Genomic DNA, 13,671 nt, shown 5'->3' with positions numbered 1-13,671 from the left:
AAAAAAATAATCACAACAATAAAACAAGGAATTTAAAAACTTAGAAAATGATTTAAAAAATCGATTTAAGAGGTTTAAAATGAATTTAAGAAAACGATTATACATAAGATATAGTGCAATCAGTTCGGACATCGCACAGTGCTCATTCAATAAATGCAAAGCTAAACAGATGAGTTTTGAGTCTGCATTTAAATGTGACTAATGCTTTAGCACATCTGATCTCTTCTGGAAGCTGATTCCAACTGCGGGCGGCATAATAACTAAAAGCAGACTCCCCTTGTTTTGTGTGAACCCTTGATATTTCTAACTGACTTGATCCTAATGATCTGAGTGGTCTGTTAGGTTTATATTCAGGAAGGAAAAAATAGGGAGAAAAACATTAAGCATATCTTCATTTAACTATAATTAAAAAATATTTTTGAAATATAAACAACAATATAAACTAATTTGTAAAAATTAGATGTGTTTATTTATTCTTTTTTTTTATTTAATATATTTTAATATAATATAGTAAAAAATATTGCAACATTAACATTTACCTCAATCAATTTTTGGCCCTTTGTATTTAAAAGTATGAGCACTGGGCACCCTGTTTTTATGAGAATATTTTTAAAACTCCATTTCTATAAATGTATAAAATTTGTTAATATAAATTTGTATTTTTTAATAATAAAGAATCACTGTCCCCAAGCCAAATGTGGCCTCACCTTTGACCCTGTGATGAATATGTGTGACCCCTTGTTAACACTGTAAGACAGGTGAGCCCTCTTGAACTGTTGGTCCCCTCTAAACTCAGCTCAGCTGGTGTCCCCAGACAATCAGAACTCTAGAAGTGCCCAAAACACTTTAGAGCAAAGCTTAGGTGATTCTAGATTGATCCGTGCTGTGCTGATACAGTCTAGTAGGGTTTCCTGTGGATAGGGTGTGATTACTGTATTGTGACTGACCTTGTGAACTCAATCCTGAAATAGATGCCTCACCTTACAGACCAGAGGCAGGACAGACACCTGGTGGCCGTACAGCAGAAGTGCAGGGAAGGAGTGGAGAAGGGCTGTTCATCAGTTTATGCTGGAAATGTACATGAGTGCTTTTAAATATGCTGTACAACGATCCAATTATGAATCATTATATTACATTATACTATATAACATTACATTAGAGTGAATCCCTCATTTAGCCTGTTTTTTTTTTTTTTTATTTAGATTACATGTCTATGTTTATTAATGTAGTGCTGTATTGTATACTGGAGAGTAAAGTTGTTAAAGAGTAAAGTTGAACGTTTACTATAGTAAATGTTAAGGCCCATTCAAACCACATTAACCAAGTATGTATCCATCCGAAAACACATAATAATAGTATGCTGCTTGACAGTTAATGCGATTGACTGACAGTTTCTATGTTTGATTGACAGTGTTGACTCGTGTCTCATCAGGTACCGTCCAATCGGCCCCTCCCAGGGGTGGGGCAGGCAGGCAATCTCCATGGCAACTCGCCCTACTTGATGGTGAGAGCCTCCCTCAGACTGACTAAAACAGAAAAAGTGACAAAAATAAATACATATATAGAAATAAATATCTGAATGTTCAGATGCTCCCTTATGTATTAGAGATGAATGTGGGAAAAATAATAAATTTAATGTTTATATATATATTTTTTACAATTCATTTAACTTTTTTTTATTTGAATTTATATATTCAATATAATTTTATAATATAATTAGATTTTTTTCTATAAATTAAAACAACACCCTGTGCTCTGCATAGAAGCAGGTTTTTATTCATTAAGCAAACATTTACAACGATTCACACATATAACTGCTCTTTTTAGGTAATGTTAAAAAATTAGTCAGCAGAGCAAATGGGTATTAAAATCTTATAAACTCATAGTATGACCCACACTTTTTTGTCTAGAAGTTTGAAGCTGCATGGATTCTGCTCTGATTTGTTAATAATGCTTCTTCCTCTTCTGTTCTCCGGTTGTCTGGCTTAGTGTTGTTTGTGAAATGTTTGTTTGATGCCCTGGTCAGTCTATAGCCTCTCCAGATTTCATTCTTAGGATATGGAGCTGAAACTTTTGAAGCTATTTTCAGTCAGATTTGGTCTATCGATGAGCTAGTGGATTTCTTAGATGAAACTACTTTTGGCCTTGGTTCACAGTAGCCATAAAATAAGATTACCTGTGGAGATTTTGTTTATCCGCATTGCAAAATCTGCCACTCAGAGGTTTTTGCAATTATTGTCTCAATAATTACCTCTCAAACAGACTGCAATTATTCACTCTTTCAGATTCCCTCTGTGTGTGTGTGTGTAGGCATTTTCAGTAAGAATGCATTATGAAATGAGTAGTAGTTTTTAATAGAATTAACCTATGATACGTGAGCATTGTTTGCAGTAACATAAATTAGTTGATTCTTACAGACAAAAAATTACTTCCAAAAAATACAATTGCATTTTAAACTCTCTTTTTCTCTCTCTGTAGAGTTTTGCTGAAAACACCATGAATGAGTTGCTTGGATGGTACGGATATGACAAAGTGGAGTTACGAGACTCAGATGACATAGAGATCCGCAACTACCCTGATAGAGAAATGCGGCAACACATCTCTGTCCTGAAAGGTGAGACCTGACACATACACAGAACTTTATCTTTGGAAGAAAGGTAAAATAAGATTGACACATAGCATATAGATGGTCGGAAAAAAAAACACAAAAGTGCACTACCGTTAGGGGTCAGTAAGATTTGTTTTCTTTTCTGCAAAGAAATTAATACTTTTATTCAGCAAGAACACATTAAATTGATCAAAAGTGACAGTAAAGACATTTATAATGTTACAGTTAAAATTTCCATTTAAAATAAATGCTGTTCATTTGAACTTTCTATTCATCAAAGAATCATCAAGAAATGTATCACGGTTTCCACAAAAGTATTAAGCATCACAACAGTTTTCAACATTTATATTATTAAGAAATATTTCTTGAGCACCAAATCAGCATATTAGAATGATCTTATTTCTGAAGGATCAAGTGGCACTGCAGACTGCAATAATAAACTGCAATAATATTTAGCAGTATTTCTGTTTTTACTGTATTTATGATGAAATAAATGTAGCTTTGGTGAGCATATCAGACTATGTTAAAAAAAAAAAAAAATCTTACCGACCCCAAACTTTTGAATGATAATGTAATTTTGGTTAGTTGTCCAGACAAGATTATTTGGGCACCATGGGTGACTGAACTCTGAAGATTTTAATTCAGAGGAAGTTTCAGTATCTAACTATACCTTCTGGACCCTCTGAACACCTGACACTAATATGCAGCACTTGCATTAATTTTTTATCATATTATCCTCCCTTAATTTCTCATAGGTTCTTTGTAGCAGCTTCATTTAACAAACCTGTTTGCCATCAGAAAGAGCCTAAAGGGAATTCTGGAGCGGTAATAAGACACAAAATCCTGACAAGGACAGGAACGAAAACAAGGACTGTCAGATTTTAAATGTTGTTAAAAAGAGAATGCAGTGTTAAATTCCTGAACTTCCTCTGTCGTTCCCCCAAGAACACTCTGTTAAACCCACCCTCCATGCTGTCTCCTGGATGGCCTCTGTGCCAGAGCATTAGAGAGTCTTAAACTGTCAGCCATTTTTTCTGTGGCCCTGTGGGGACAGAGAAAGAGATGGCAAAACAATGAGCTGGCTAATTCCTTGCTAAGTCCATACTCCAGCCTCCATTAAAGAAAATGGTGATTTAGGCATTAGAAGGCTCCCAGCTAGCACCACATTTCTCCAACCTACCATGCCTGCCATGTGAAGCTCTCCTTAATTACTTTCTGCCGTCAGACAAATCCACAGCCACAGATTACGATATATCACTATTGTTAGTTGACGTTGCTGCAAGTGGAGAGATTAGGCGAAGGACAATCAGACTTAATTAACTCATTTAGCCATGATCGTCTCTAAACGAGCATGCCGTTAGAGTTACAAATGGACTTTTCTGCTATCTACCAGTAATCTGTTTGGGTGCCCTTGTTGAATCTTGTCTTATTTGCTGCAGGTGGAAATGTATATGTGTAGTATGGAAATGCTTTCTCTGGACTCTGTAAGAGCTATTTTAATCAGTTTTCAGTCATGTAACAAGTCAAAACAGTAATGGGAGGTGTGCATTTGAGAGATTGCTAGAGTCCCAGGGCTCCAGAGTTGTGAATGACTCGTGAATTTAAAAATGAAACACTGATTTTGAAAATGTGTTCACTGTTCAGTTGTTTTAACATCTCCATATGCAGTAAATAAATATTGAATACGCATGCCAAATCTTTAGTCAGTATGAAACCCGGTTCACAACCTATTTTACTTCCGTAATGTGGCCTAAGTGATGTCAGCGCAAAAAGAAAATTGTTTCAGAGGAAGAGCAATTTATTTTTATTATTGATTTGTTTTAATTAACATGGACTCCTGGGCTCCTGGTTTGTGAGACATAAACTACTCACCATTACTCCTCTCTCCTCTCTAGAGAACTCTTTGCCAAAAGCATCCACAGTGGAGAACAGCAGTGGTTCTTCTCCACACGCCAACAGCTCTAGCTCTACTCCGACATCAAGGAATGGAGTGACAACCGAGGTGTCTGTAAACCCCTCCTCCTCTAAGGAGCACGGAGGCCTGCCAATCATAGTGCCCTTAATCCCGCCCCCTCTGATCAAAGCACCAGCAGGTAAGAAACACAAGCGGCACAGGCAGTATTTGAGTATATAACTTACATGCGCACATTCAACTGAACAAAATATATGTGTATTGTATTTACTCCTGTATTTACTTCATTTTTAATTCCTGTATTCACTCCTGTATTTGCTTCATCTCTCAAGTGTCGAGATTTCACACTGTAACTTTATGAACTGTGGGTTAACTTTCTTATTTGCATGTTCATGAGACTGATAACCTTAATTTAATAATTGCTTGACTATTTGTGGAAATAGTGAAACAGTACTCATCCTCTGTCATTGTAGTTAACGCGTTTGCTGATATTTTAACAATTTCCCTCAGACGCTGAAAGGAAATATGTGAAAATTTCTGCGACTGTAAAAAATACAAATATCAATGAATAACATTAGTCTTTATAATACCGCCTGAAACTATACCGCTGCTACTGAATTGCTAAGAGTGAGACAAAAAATATATATATTTTACCTGAGCTGTGATTGTGAATTTGCTGTCCGAATTAAATTTGAGATAAAAAAATTGCCATACTGTATATTGCCATATAATAATTGCAAAAAACATGTATTGATTTGTCTGCTAGCTGAAAACAAAAACATGCAGCATGACTAGTGTATTGTGCAGTTCAAATCATGAATAACTCTTATGAGTCTTTAAATTAATCATTCAAAAATACTTGGGCTGCATCCGAATATGTATACTTCCCAACTATATAATCAGTAATAAACAGTATGTGAAAAGAGTAGTATGTCCGAATTCATAGTATTCATAAAAGAGTAGGCAAAAAATTACCCAAAAAATTACTACTTTTGGCAAGATTCTGAAGTGCACATCCAGTAGGCACTTTTCTATCCCATGAGGCCACAGGAGAGGATTTGTGAATGGCAGTGAAGTGATGCAGCTAACGCTGGTAGGTTACATGACCAAAGTAATGCAAAGTAATTACTTATTCAAAAAAAAAACCTACTCAGAGAGTATGAGATTTCGGATGTAGCCAATAGCTACCGGCTTGAATTAGTCTGCCGAATCTTTCATTGATTAACTCACTGAATCTTTCAGAATGGTTACTTCAACAAATCATTCACTTACAGAACTGCAAGTTATCAGGTTTGTGAAACAAGCTTTAATAATTTTAGTTTTAATTAATTTAATTAATAGTATACAGTATTTCAACATGCTTTATATATAAAACTGTCCTTGATCATAAATGTAAATGTAATGCAGTTGAGCTTGCATTTTGACACTGAGAGTCCACTTGAGAGTGTGTGTTGTAGTGCGGCAGACCAAAATCATGGTGTCTGATGGGGCGGCACCATGGTGAGGTGCATCCCTAAACCAGTGTTCTGTGCACTGGTGTATTAGTGTGCATGTCTATGTGCAGTGTTGGGAAGGTTACTTTGGAAATTTAATAGATTCCAGATTACAAGTTACTCTATTTAAAATGTAATAAGTAGTGTAACTATTTCAGTTTCTTTATTAAAGTAATGTAACTGATTACATTCGATTACTTTTTGATTACTTTTCTAAATTTCTAACAAATTTTTTCAACTGTTATTTATTTCCAAAGCAGGCAGGGTTAACCTGACAGTAGTACTCAACATTGATAACTGTCAGACTCTTTATTTTAATATCATTCTGAGGTTAAATACAGATTTAAAAATAATAACAATAAATAGTTTAATAGGGACAATGTTGTTTTTGAAATCAAATCTTTGCATAGCTATGACAGGAAACACTGGCATCTAACAATGCCTTGGAAAAAAACAGTTAATCTTAAAAAATAAAGCATATGCATAAACCCAAATAGGAAATAAAACGGTTATCACGTAAGCATGTGTCCTATTTTGTGTCTTAAACTCCTGAAGCATTGGTGTCAATGCAGGAGCAGTCAATGCAGTTTGGGGAAAAAAACTATTAAATCTGTGTGTGCGTGAAAATATTCAGATGTAACCCCCTTTGTAATCATTAACATTTTCATAAGTAACTGTAATTTAATTACACATTTTTTCTAAGTAACTGTAATGGATTACAGTTACATTTATTTTGTAATTGAATTAGGTAACACTGTTACATGTAACTAGTTACTCCCCAACACTGTCTATGTATGTGCGCTTGTATTTATGTATGCGTTAATGTTTGTGATGAGGTGAGAAACAGATGGTGTAGACTCGCTAACTACCACAGCAACAGAAGCCAACTCCCCCCTCCCCATCCCCGCCCCTAGCCTGTGGCCCTCTTGAATAATTCATGAGCATGCGCATAGTGACAGAGGGCTTTTGAAGTGCAGGTATGTACTGCTTTACCACCGGATGTTCTGCAAACACACACACATTTGCACAATCTCTCTTAAATTCAGGATTCGGATGGAGCAATGAGGCTGTGCTGAGGAAAAACAAACAGAATTTCCATGGCAACCATTTATATTCAAATGTTTGTATTTTGAGGGTTGTAGAGGAACACTTTGAGTCTTTGTTGCTCTGTATGATGCAGTTTGTTAGGCAAGCTCTTTTTATATCTTTATATACTTTTTATATACTTTTCCCAGCCTACTGAATCTAAAGGCATCTTTACAGGATTTAAGGCTGCTCTGTCCCTGCTCAAAATTCAGTGTAAAGACCCAATGCCACACAAAAAAAAAGACTAAATTATGCCTGCCCTGATCCACCTCAGCCCCTAGTATCAAGTATACAGTTGTAATTTAAGTGCAAATGCAAAATGTAAATGCAAATGACTTTTTCTTTTGTGGAACACAAAAGGAGATATTTTGTAGAATGTCCTGGCAGCTCTTTTGCATACAATTAAAGTAAAAGGGATGGGGATGACCATCAAACTCTTTTTGAATTTGGTGGAAGAAAATAAGAGTCTGGAATGGCACAAGGTAAATTATTACAGAATTTTAATTTTTGAGTGTGTTATCCCTTTAAATCATAAATGACTTCTTGTACGTTTCAAACAGGAAGTTTGCTGAAGTCTCAAATAGGTATCCTTGTCCCCAGTTCATGCCATTGGTAAAGCCTATGTTGTATTTTCAGCCTAATTGGGAATCTTAACTAGATTGTAATTTTTTTTTTTTTTTGCAGCTAGGAGTGCAGAAATTACTAAGAAAAATCTATGTTTGATTTTGGGTTCTTTCCTCTGATCTCCTCTCCCTGTGCTGATTAGTTTGATTTGGCTGGTCAAAAGTGGATTTGATTAATGAAGTATGTTGTATGTTTAGCCAATGGAGACGATTAACATAATTCTGAATTGATTTCTATCTTTCTATTCTCAAAATATAACTTGCTCTACACACTCATTACAAAAGACAGAAGAAACAGAGAGAGAGGGGTGAGAAGAAAGGTTAAGTCTAATGGGCAGACATTTTCTCTCCACACATTCAGATTTATCTGATCATTAAGCAGCTGCTAGAGGGTGAGAATGTAAAAGATCTCTGAGGAGAAATCATTTGACATGGACAGACGCATTAAAATGATCACATACTAAATCTGAGGTCACATCTCACAAAATTCAATCTTATTAAAACACCAAAAAAGTGAACAGTTTTCTGTTGTGGCAATGTCAGTTGCATTTAAATCAGTTGGCTTGGTGTGTGTCTTTGTGGCCCCAGAAGCTCGCTCACACCCATTCCCAAACACACTCACATATGCTCACACTTCAAACATCCAAACCCGAACACTTGTGCCCGCAAGCTTCTAGTTGTTAGTGGAGCATGATGGGAAAGAATATCATGTGGCATGCACTGTGATGTAGGCAGATTGATTGACGCACACACACACAAGAAATATACAAACGAATACAGTCTTGATGTGTGTGGGGTGATGCATGATGACAGGTTTCTCTTAACCCCTTGTGGGTTGGTGAGGGAAAGATTGCCTTTGGTGTTCAAACACCCAGAGTATATGTGTTTCTGCATTATATACTGTCTGTCTATAATATGTTTAAAAAAGGTTTTTGAGATGGTGGTGGATGAATCAGTGTCTACAAGTGTAAGGGTTGAAAAATAAATCCATCTATGGATATGTTGATGTACTTGAATGTATGGTAAATTTAGTCTCATAAAAACAGTAATATGAAGAAAAACAACAATGGTTTATGTTCTATCTGAAATTTCACTATTTTTCAGAAAGTTGACTGAATAGATCCTTATATATCCTTTGTCTTTTTCTCTCTTTCTCAGAGGAGGACACCTCTAATGTTCAGATAATGTGTGCGTGGTGTCAGAAGGTGGGAGGGAAGCGTTATTGTCTCAGTATGGGCTCTGAACTGAAGAGTTTCTGTAGTGAGAAATGCTTCGCTGCCTGTCGACGTGCCTACTTCAAACGCAACAAGGTAAATGCCCAGTCTCTGTCTCTTCCTGCCCCTCTGTCTGATGTCTCTTCTTCTGTCCTGCCTTAACCTTCATTGTTACTAAATTCTCTGGCTCAAAACTTTAAATGACTCTCACTCTGTTAGATGAGCCATAATAAGACAAAAAAAATTCTGATTTTAAACACATATCAGCCTGAGAAACAGGTGTGAAAGAAGCAGGTATTTATAAGGTGATTTACAGTTCCAGTCATTTTTAAACAGCAGTCTATTTCTAGAGTCTTTATTAGGTTATTATTCTGATCTGCTGAAACAATAAGAAATTTGTAATTTTCATCAATGGTTGGTCTACAAAGACAAGCTGATGGCATCAGTCATTCCTACTTTGCAGTACATTTTTATGACAAACATAACTGGATAAAATATTAAATTGACAATTTTTAAAGATGGAGATCATATTATTATTTTTTTTATCATATATCACTTTTCATTTTTAGTTTCGATATTATTTACAAATTATTTTATTTTTAACTAAGAAAATGTGACACGTTTTGGGTGGAAAAACAACACCATAAATCATCATTCGGTATTAGCAATGGATTGGATGATCTCTGTGATGTTTTGTGGTAATAGCTGGTTTGTCTCTCTTTGATAAAATTACAGAAATTATAAGCTAACTCACTGAGCAATTGCTAACTTTTGCTCAGTGCTTTAACTTTATTTCATGTTCATTTTCTTGAAGTAAATAACTAAGCTATAATTAATGAATTTTAAGTGCCTGAGATTTACCAGTGCTTATTTCTGAAGTCGTACCCTTTTGAATAAATATTTCCTTAAAATATAACACAAGAATGTTTATTTTATTACAGAAAAAGGTACAGCAAAGTACAGCATAACAGCAATGAGCCTCATTTAGATTTAGACCTCATGCCATCAGAGTGAGACAGATATTGATTGTGTGTTTTCTCTTCTATCTAAGCTTGGATATGTGAGGAATTGCAGTGTAAGTATACTGTGTTTGGATTTCTCCTCTCCTCGTGTGTGTTAGAGACTCTCTTCTACACTTATTCACACACTGATGGAACTCATAGTACCATGGACGCATGCAAATAAACTCCCAGGCATACATAAATGATCCACATACACATGCATACAAAAGCACACATGCCCGCATACACAGAAATACACCATCACACATGCATACGCACACACACAAGAGTCTCTCATGCATGCGTACACACTCCCACATGCATGCATGTTTGTTCACAGCCACCCCTCGCATAGTGTGTGGTGTGTTTGAGGACCGAGTGGACAGCATGAAGAGACCAACAAACATGTAAACATGAGCTTTACTGGCGCTACCACACACACACACACACCCACACACACACTCACACACACACACACACTGACAAACACAAACATAAACCTAAATGCGTAGTCTGTGTCACACACACAAAAAAAACTTGGATACACAAAACAGACACAAACAATTGTATAAATCTCAAGAATTGTTGAGCAGTGTTGATGCCCAGGGGCATAGAGCTCATAGATCTGCATAAAATGTGTAAAAACAAAAAACAAAAACTGCTGTAGAAATCATAGACCTTATCTATAAAAGGTCATAGATTCATATTATTCACATAGCTGAATATAAAACATGATTTTTATGGAACTAGCATATAAAATGAGCATATAGATAGTACATGCACATATATATTTTGATACTGAAAACACCAACTTTTTTGAAGAAAGAATTTCAGGGAAAAAAAATCGGTCAGTGACAAATTCCATGACAGTGAATTCACAACAACTGTTAAGAACCGGCCATATTCATATTTTTGGTTTATATTTCACCCCAAATTCAATAAATAAATAAATATAGGAAATTATTAAAAAGACAATTATATTTTGGTGAAAGTGGTCCTAAAAATGGAGCCAGTTTTATTTAATCATTAAGTTTGTATTGAGACATTTCATGACACTTGAACATTAATTAAGCACACTAATTTTGATTATTACCATAGTGAAAAAAATTCTCATTCTCATTACTGTTTGGAAAAGAAAAAAAAAACAATGATGCATTATTTAAAGTATTTATACTATAGTATTATGTAATATTTATTATATCTGCTGATTTATGCTGAAAAATGTATGCTGATAAAAACAACAACAACAACATTGCACTACAGTAATGAGAATCTAATAAAAAAAACCTCGGAAAAAAATCCCTGAATATATTATGGCAATGAGATTTTTGTGGAAAATGTGCTAACATATAATGGGGGAAAAAATCTGAATGCAAATATTTTTATATAAATAATATATAACATATATAACAATATATAAATAATTTAGTTTTAATTTCTTTCTGTTTATCTTTTGATTTTGGGGTGGAATGTGGCCTGGACAGATTCACTATTTTATACATTTTGCAAAGTCTTTTTGTGAATTCTGTAGATTTAGTCATTGGAGACATGTTTTTTGTGAGATTTATATGAACATTGATTTAACCCTGTGAAGTTCACATCAGAGCACAAGGGGCTGATGTGCACCTGCAGTCTAATTTTCATTGTCCATGACTTTATTACAAAAATGTTATTAGTTTTCTGCTCAAAGTCCAGATTTTCGTAATTTATTTACTCTCGTATAATAAAGAGAACATAGTGTGCTGAGTGACATCATCAGATATATGGTCAGTGTAGTCTGTGATTATTATAGTGTAAACTGTGAGGTTGTTTTGGCACGTCTGTAGATGTTTGGATGCTGTATCTGGTTCTCCGAGGAGACACGTCTGTGGAATGCCAAACGAACGTCTGGCAGGAGCATGTTCATTTAATCCCACCAATCATAGAGCTGTATACTTCACTCCTTTGACGATTCTCCTGGCGTTCTGCCACCACTGCGACTCCACCTTTATTTCTATAATTCATTAAGAGAGGAAAACTCTATTACACTCTAAGATTATATGAACATTTTCTCTTTTTATTTTGTCATGTACACCACAAGGTCAGCTACAAAGATAAGCAGTATTGTGTTTGTGTGTGTGAAATAAGACACTGGGAGGGGCTGTGAGGTGGTGGGTCTGGTGTTACTGCTACATCTGCAAAACTCAAAACGGAAAAAGAGAAAGCATACACACACGTACTGTATGTATCTCTATCATCCCACCGGCCCACCTCGGGTAGTAAAATATCCTCACGCCAGCTGTTTCAGGTGATTTTAATTCCTCCTTAATAAAGATGTGTGTGTGTGTGTGTGTGTGTGTGTGTGTGTGTGTGTGTGTTTGTGTGTGAATAAGGAGTGTCCTCCTCAGAGGAAATGTGGTAAACCTCTGGCACACACACACACACACACACACACACATTATTGCTATTGTATTGTGTTTATTGTGTCAGACAGTGGGCTCATTTTACAGTGTCCAAATCTTCAGATTTGCATGTGTGTGTGGGTGCTGAGCTAATGAATTTAGACAAGATATTTTTAGCCTCATGAAACCTTAGAGTAGCTAAATATTTGGAATACAGAGAAGTGTGCCTATATATGGTGATTTGTTCTGGACTGAGGTGAATAGGACTGAAATGTGTTTGTGATGAACAGGGCTAAATAAGAACAATGAACTTGGGTCACTCTAACTCGGTTACAGTGAGAGTTTGTTGTAGGTTTTTAGTGGCAAACTGTATCATGAAAACAGTTATCAAAGACTATGGCATAGAAAGTTTTAATGTTAGTCATCACTATCAAAAAAGTAGTGACTTAAAGTATAAATAAGTTCTATAGTGTGTTCTTTTGACATGTACACTTTTGGGCATGGGATTTCTTATTACAGTTTTTCTGAATCACTTTGGCTCAATTCTCGAATGAGATTTTTTTTTTTCTCAAAATGGAAAGTTATAGGTCTTTGAACATTGAACAGTTTCTTGTTCACACTAGATTTTAATTTCTTATTCATTTAAGCAAAAAAAATATATATAGAAAGTTTAGAAAGACAGCATTATATTATAAATGATAACAAACAAATGGCCTCGAGTTGCTTATTACTTAAGTAAATAACATTGGTAATCATTAAGTCACATGGTATACATCACAATACATGGTATTATCATTGCTGCAGAAATTACCAGTGATCTCAAAATTGTCAAAATGAATTAAACAAAAATGTTTGCGTGAAAGAGAGAAAAAGAGACATTGAAGAAAATGTGTACAAATGAACCTCAGTCTTGGACACCTGGGCTAAGCAACCCTTTTTAAACAGCCAAGCAGATGGACACACAGACAGACCAGTTTGTGCTTCATGCCATAAAATCAGAATGAAACAGAATTAAATGCAGCTCAGCATACAGAGTGATGTTCAGCTCAGATGAAGAGAGAACAAAACATTGAGAATATGAAAGACAGAAAGATAGTAGACAAGCTGAAGAAGCATAGTAAAGCCTGAAATCACCTACATTTGGTGTGTGTGGAAAGCGACTGACTAAATAATGTCTTTGTGTAAAGTGACGTGCCGTGTGGCCAAGTATGGTGTCCCATACTCAGAATTTGTGCTCTGCATTTCACCCATCCAAGTGCACACACACAGCAGTGAGTAGTAAACACACACACACACACACACATAACACACACCCAGAGCAGTGGGCAACCATTTTTTCTGCGGCACACAGGG

At 35.6% G+C, this 13,671-nt stretch overlaps 1 protein-coding gene across 3 annotated transcripts in view; it reads left to right on the top strand.

Moving 5' to 3' along the window:
* Positions 1-13,671, top strand: part of LOC107675556 (sine oculis-binding protein homolog) — a 30,759-nt gene that overhangs the window by 6,951 nt on the left and 10,137 nt on the right. For 2 of the 3 annotated variants that reach the window (XM_016469955.1, XM_016469953.1), the window contains exons 2-6: positions 1,433-1,504; positions 2,479-2,614; positions 4,504-4,701; positions 8,881-9,032; positions 9,988-10,011. In XM_016469955.1, coding sequence (XP_016325441.1) covers positions 1,433-1,504; positions 2,479-2,614; positions 4,504-4,701; positions 8,881-9,032; positions 9,988-10,011 — 582 coding nt within the window. The remainder of the gene's footprint in view (positions 1-1,432; positions 1,505-2,478; positions 2,615-4,503; positions 4,702-8,880; positions 9,033-9,987; positions 10,012-13,671) is intronic. The other variant, XM_016469954.1, reaches the window with a different exon arrangement.

The sequence above is a fragment of the Sinocyclocheilus anshuiensis genome, unplaced genomic scaffold (assembly GCF_001515605.1).
Source record: "Sinocyclocheilus anshuiensis isolate Anshui unplaced genomic scaffold, SAMN03320099.WGS_v1.1 scaffold1097, whole genome shotgun sequence".
NCBI lineage: Eukaryota > Metazoa > Chordata > Actinopteri > Cypriniformes > Cyprinidae > Sinocyclocheilus > Sinocyclocheilus anshuiensis.
The sequence above is the reverse complement of the archived record's forward strand: the minus strand, read 5'-3'. Positions and strand labels throughout refer to the sequence as shown.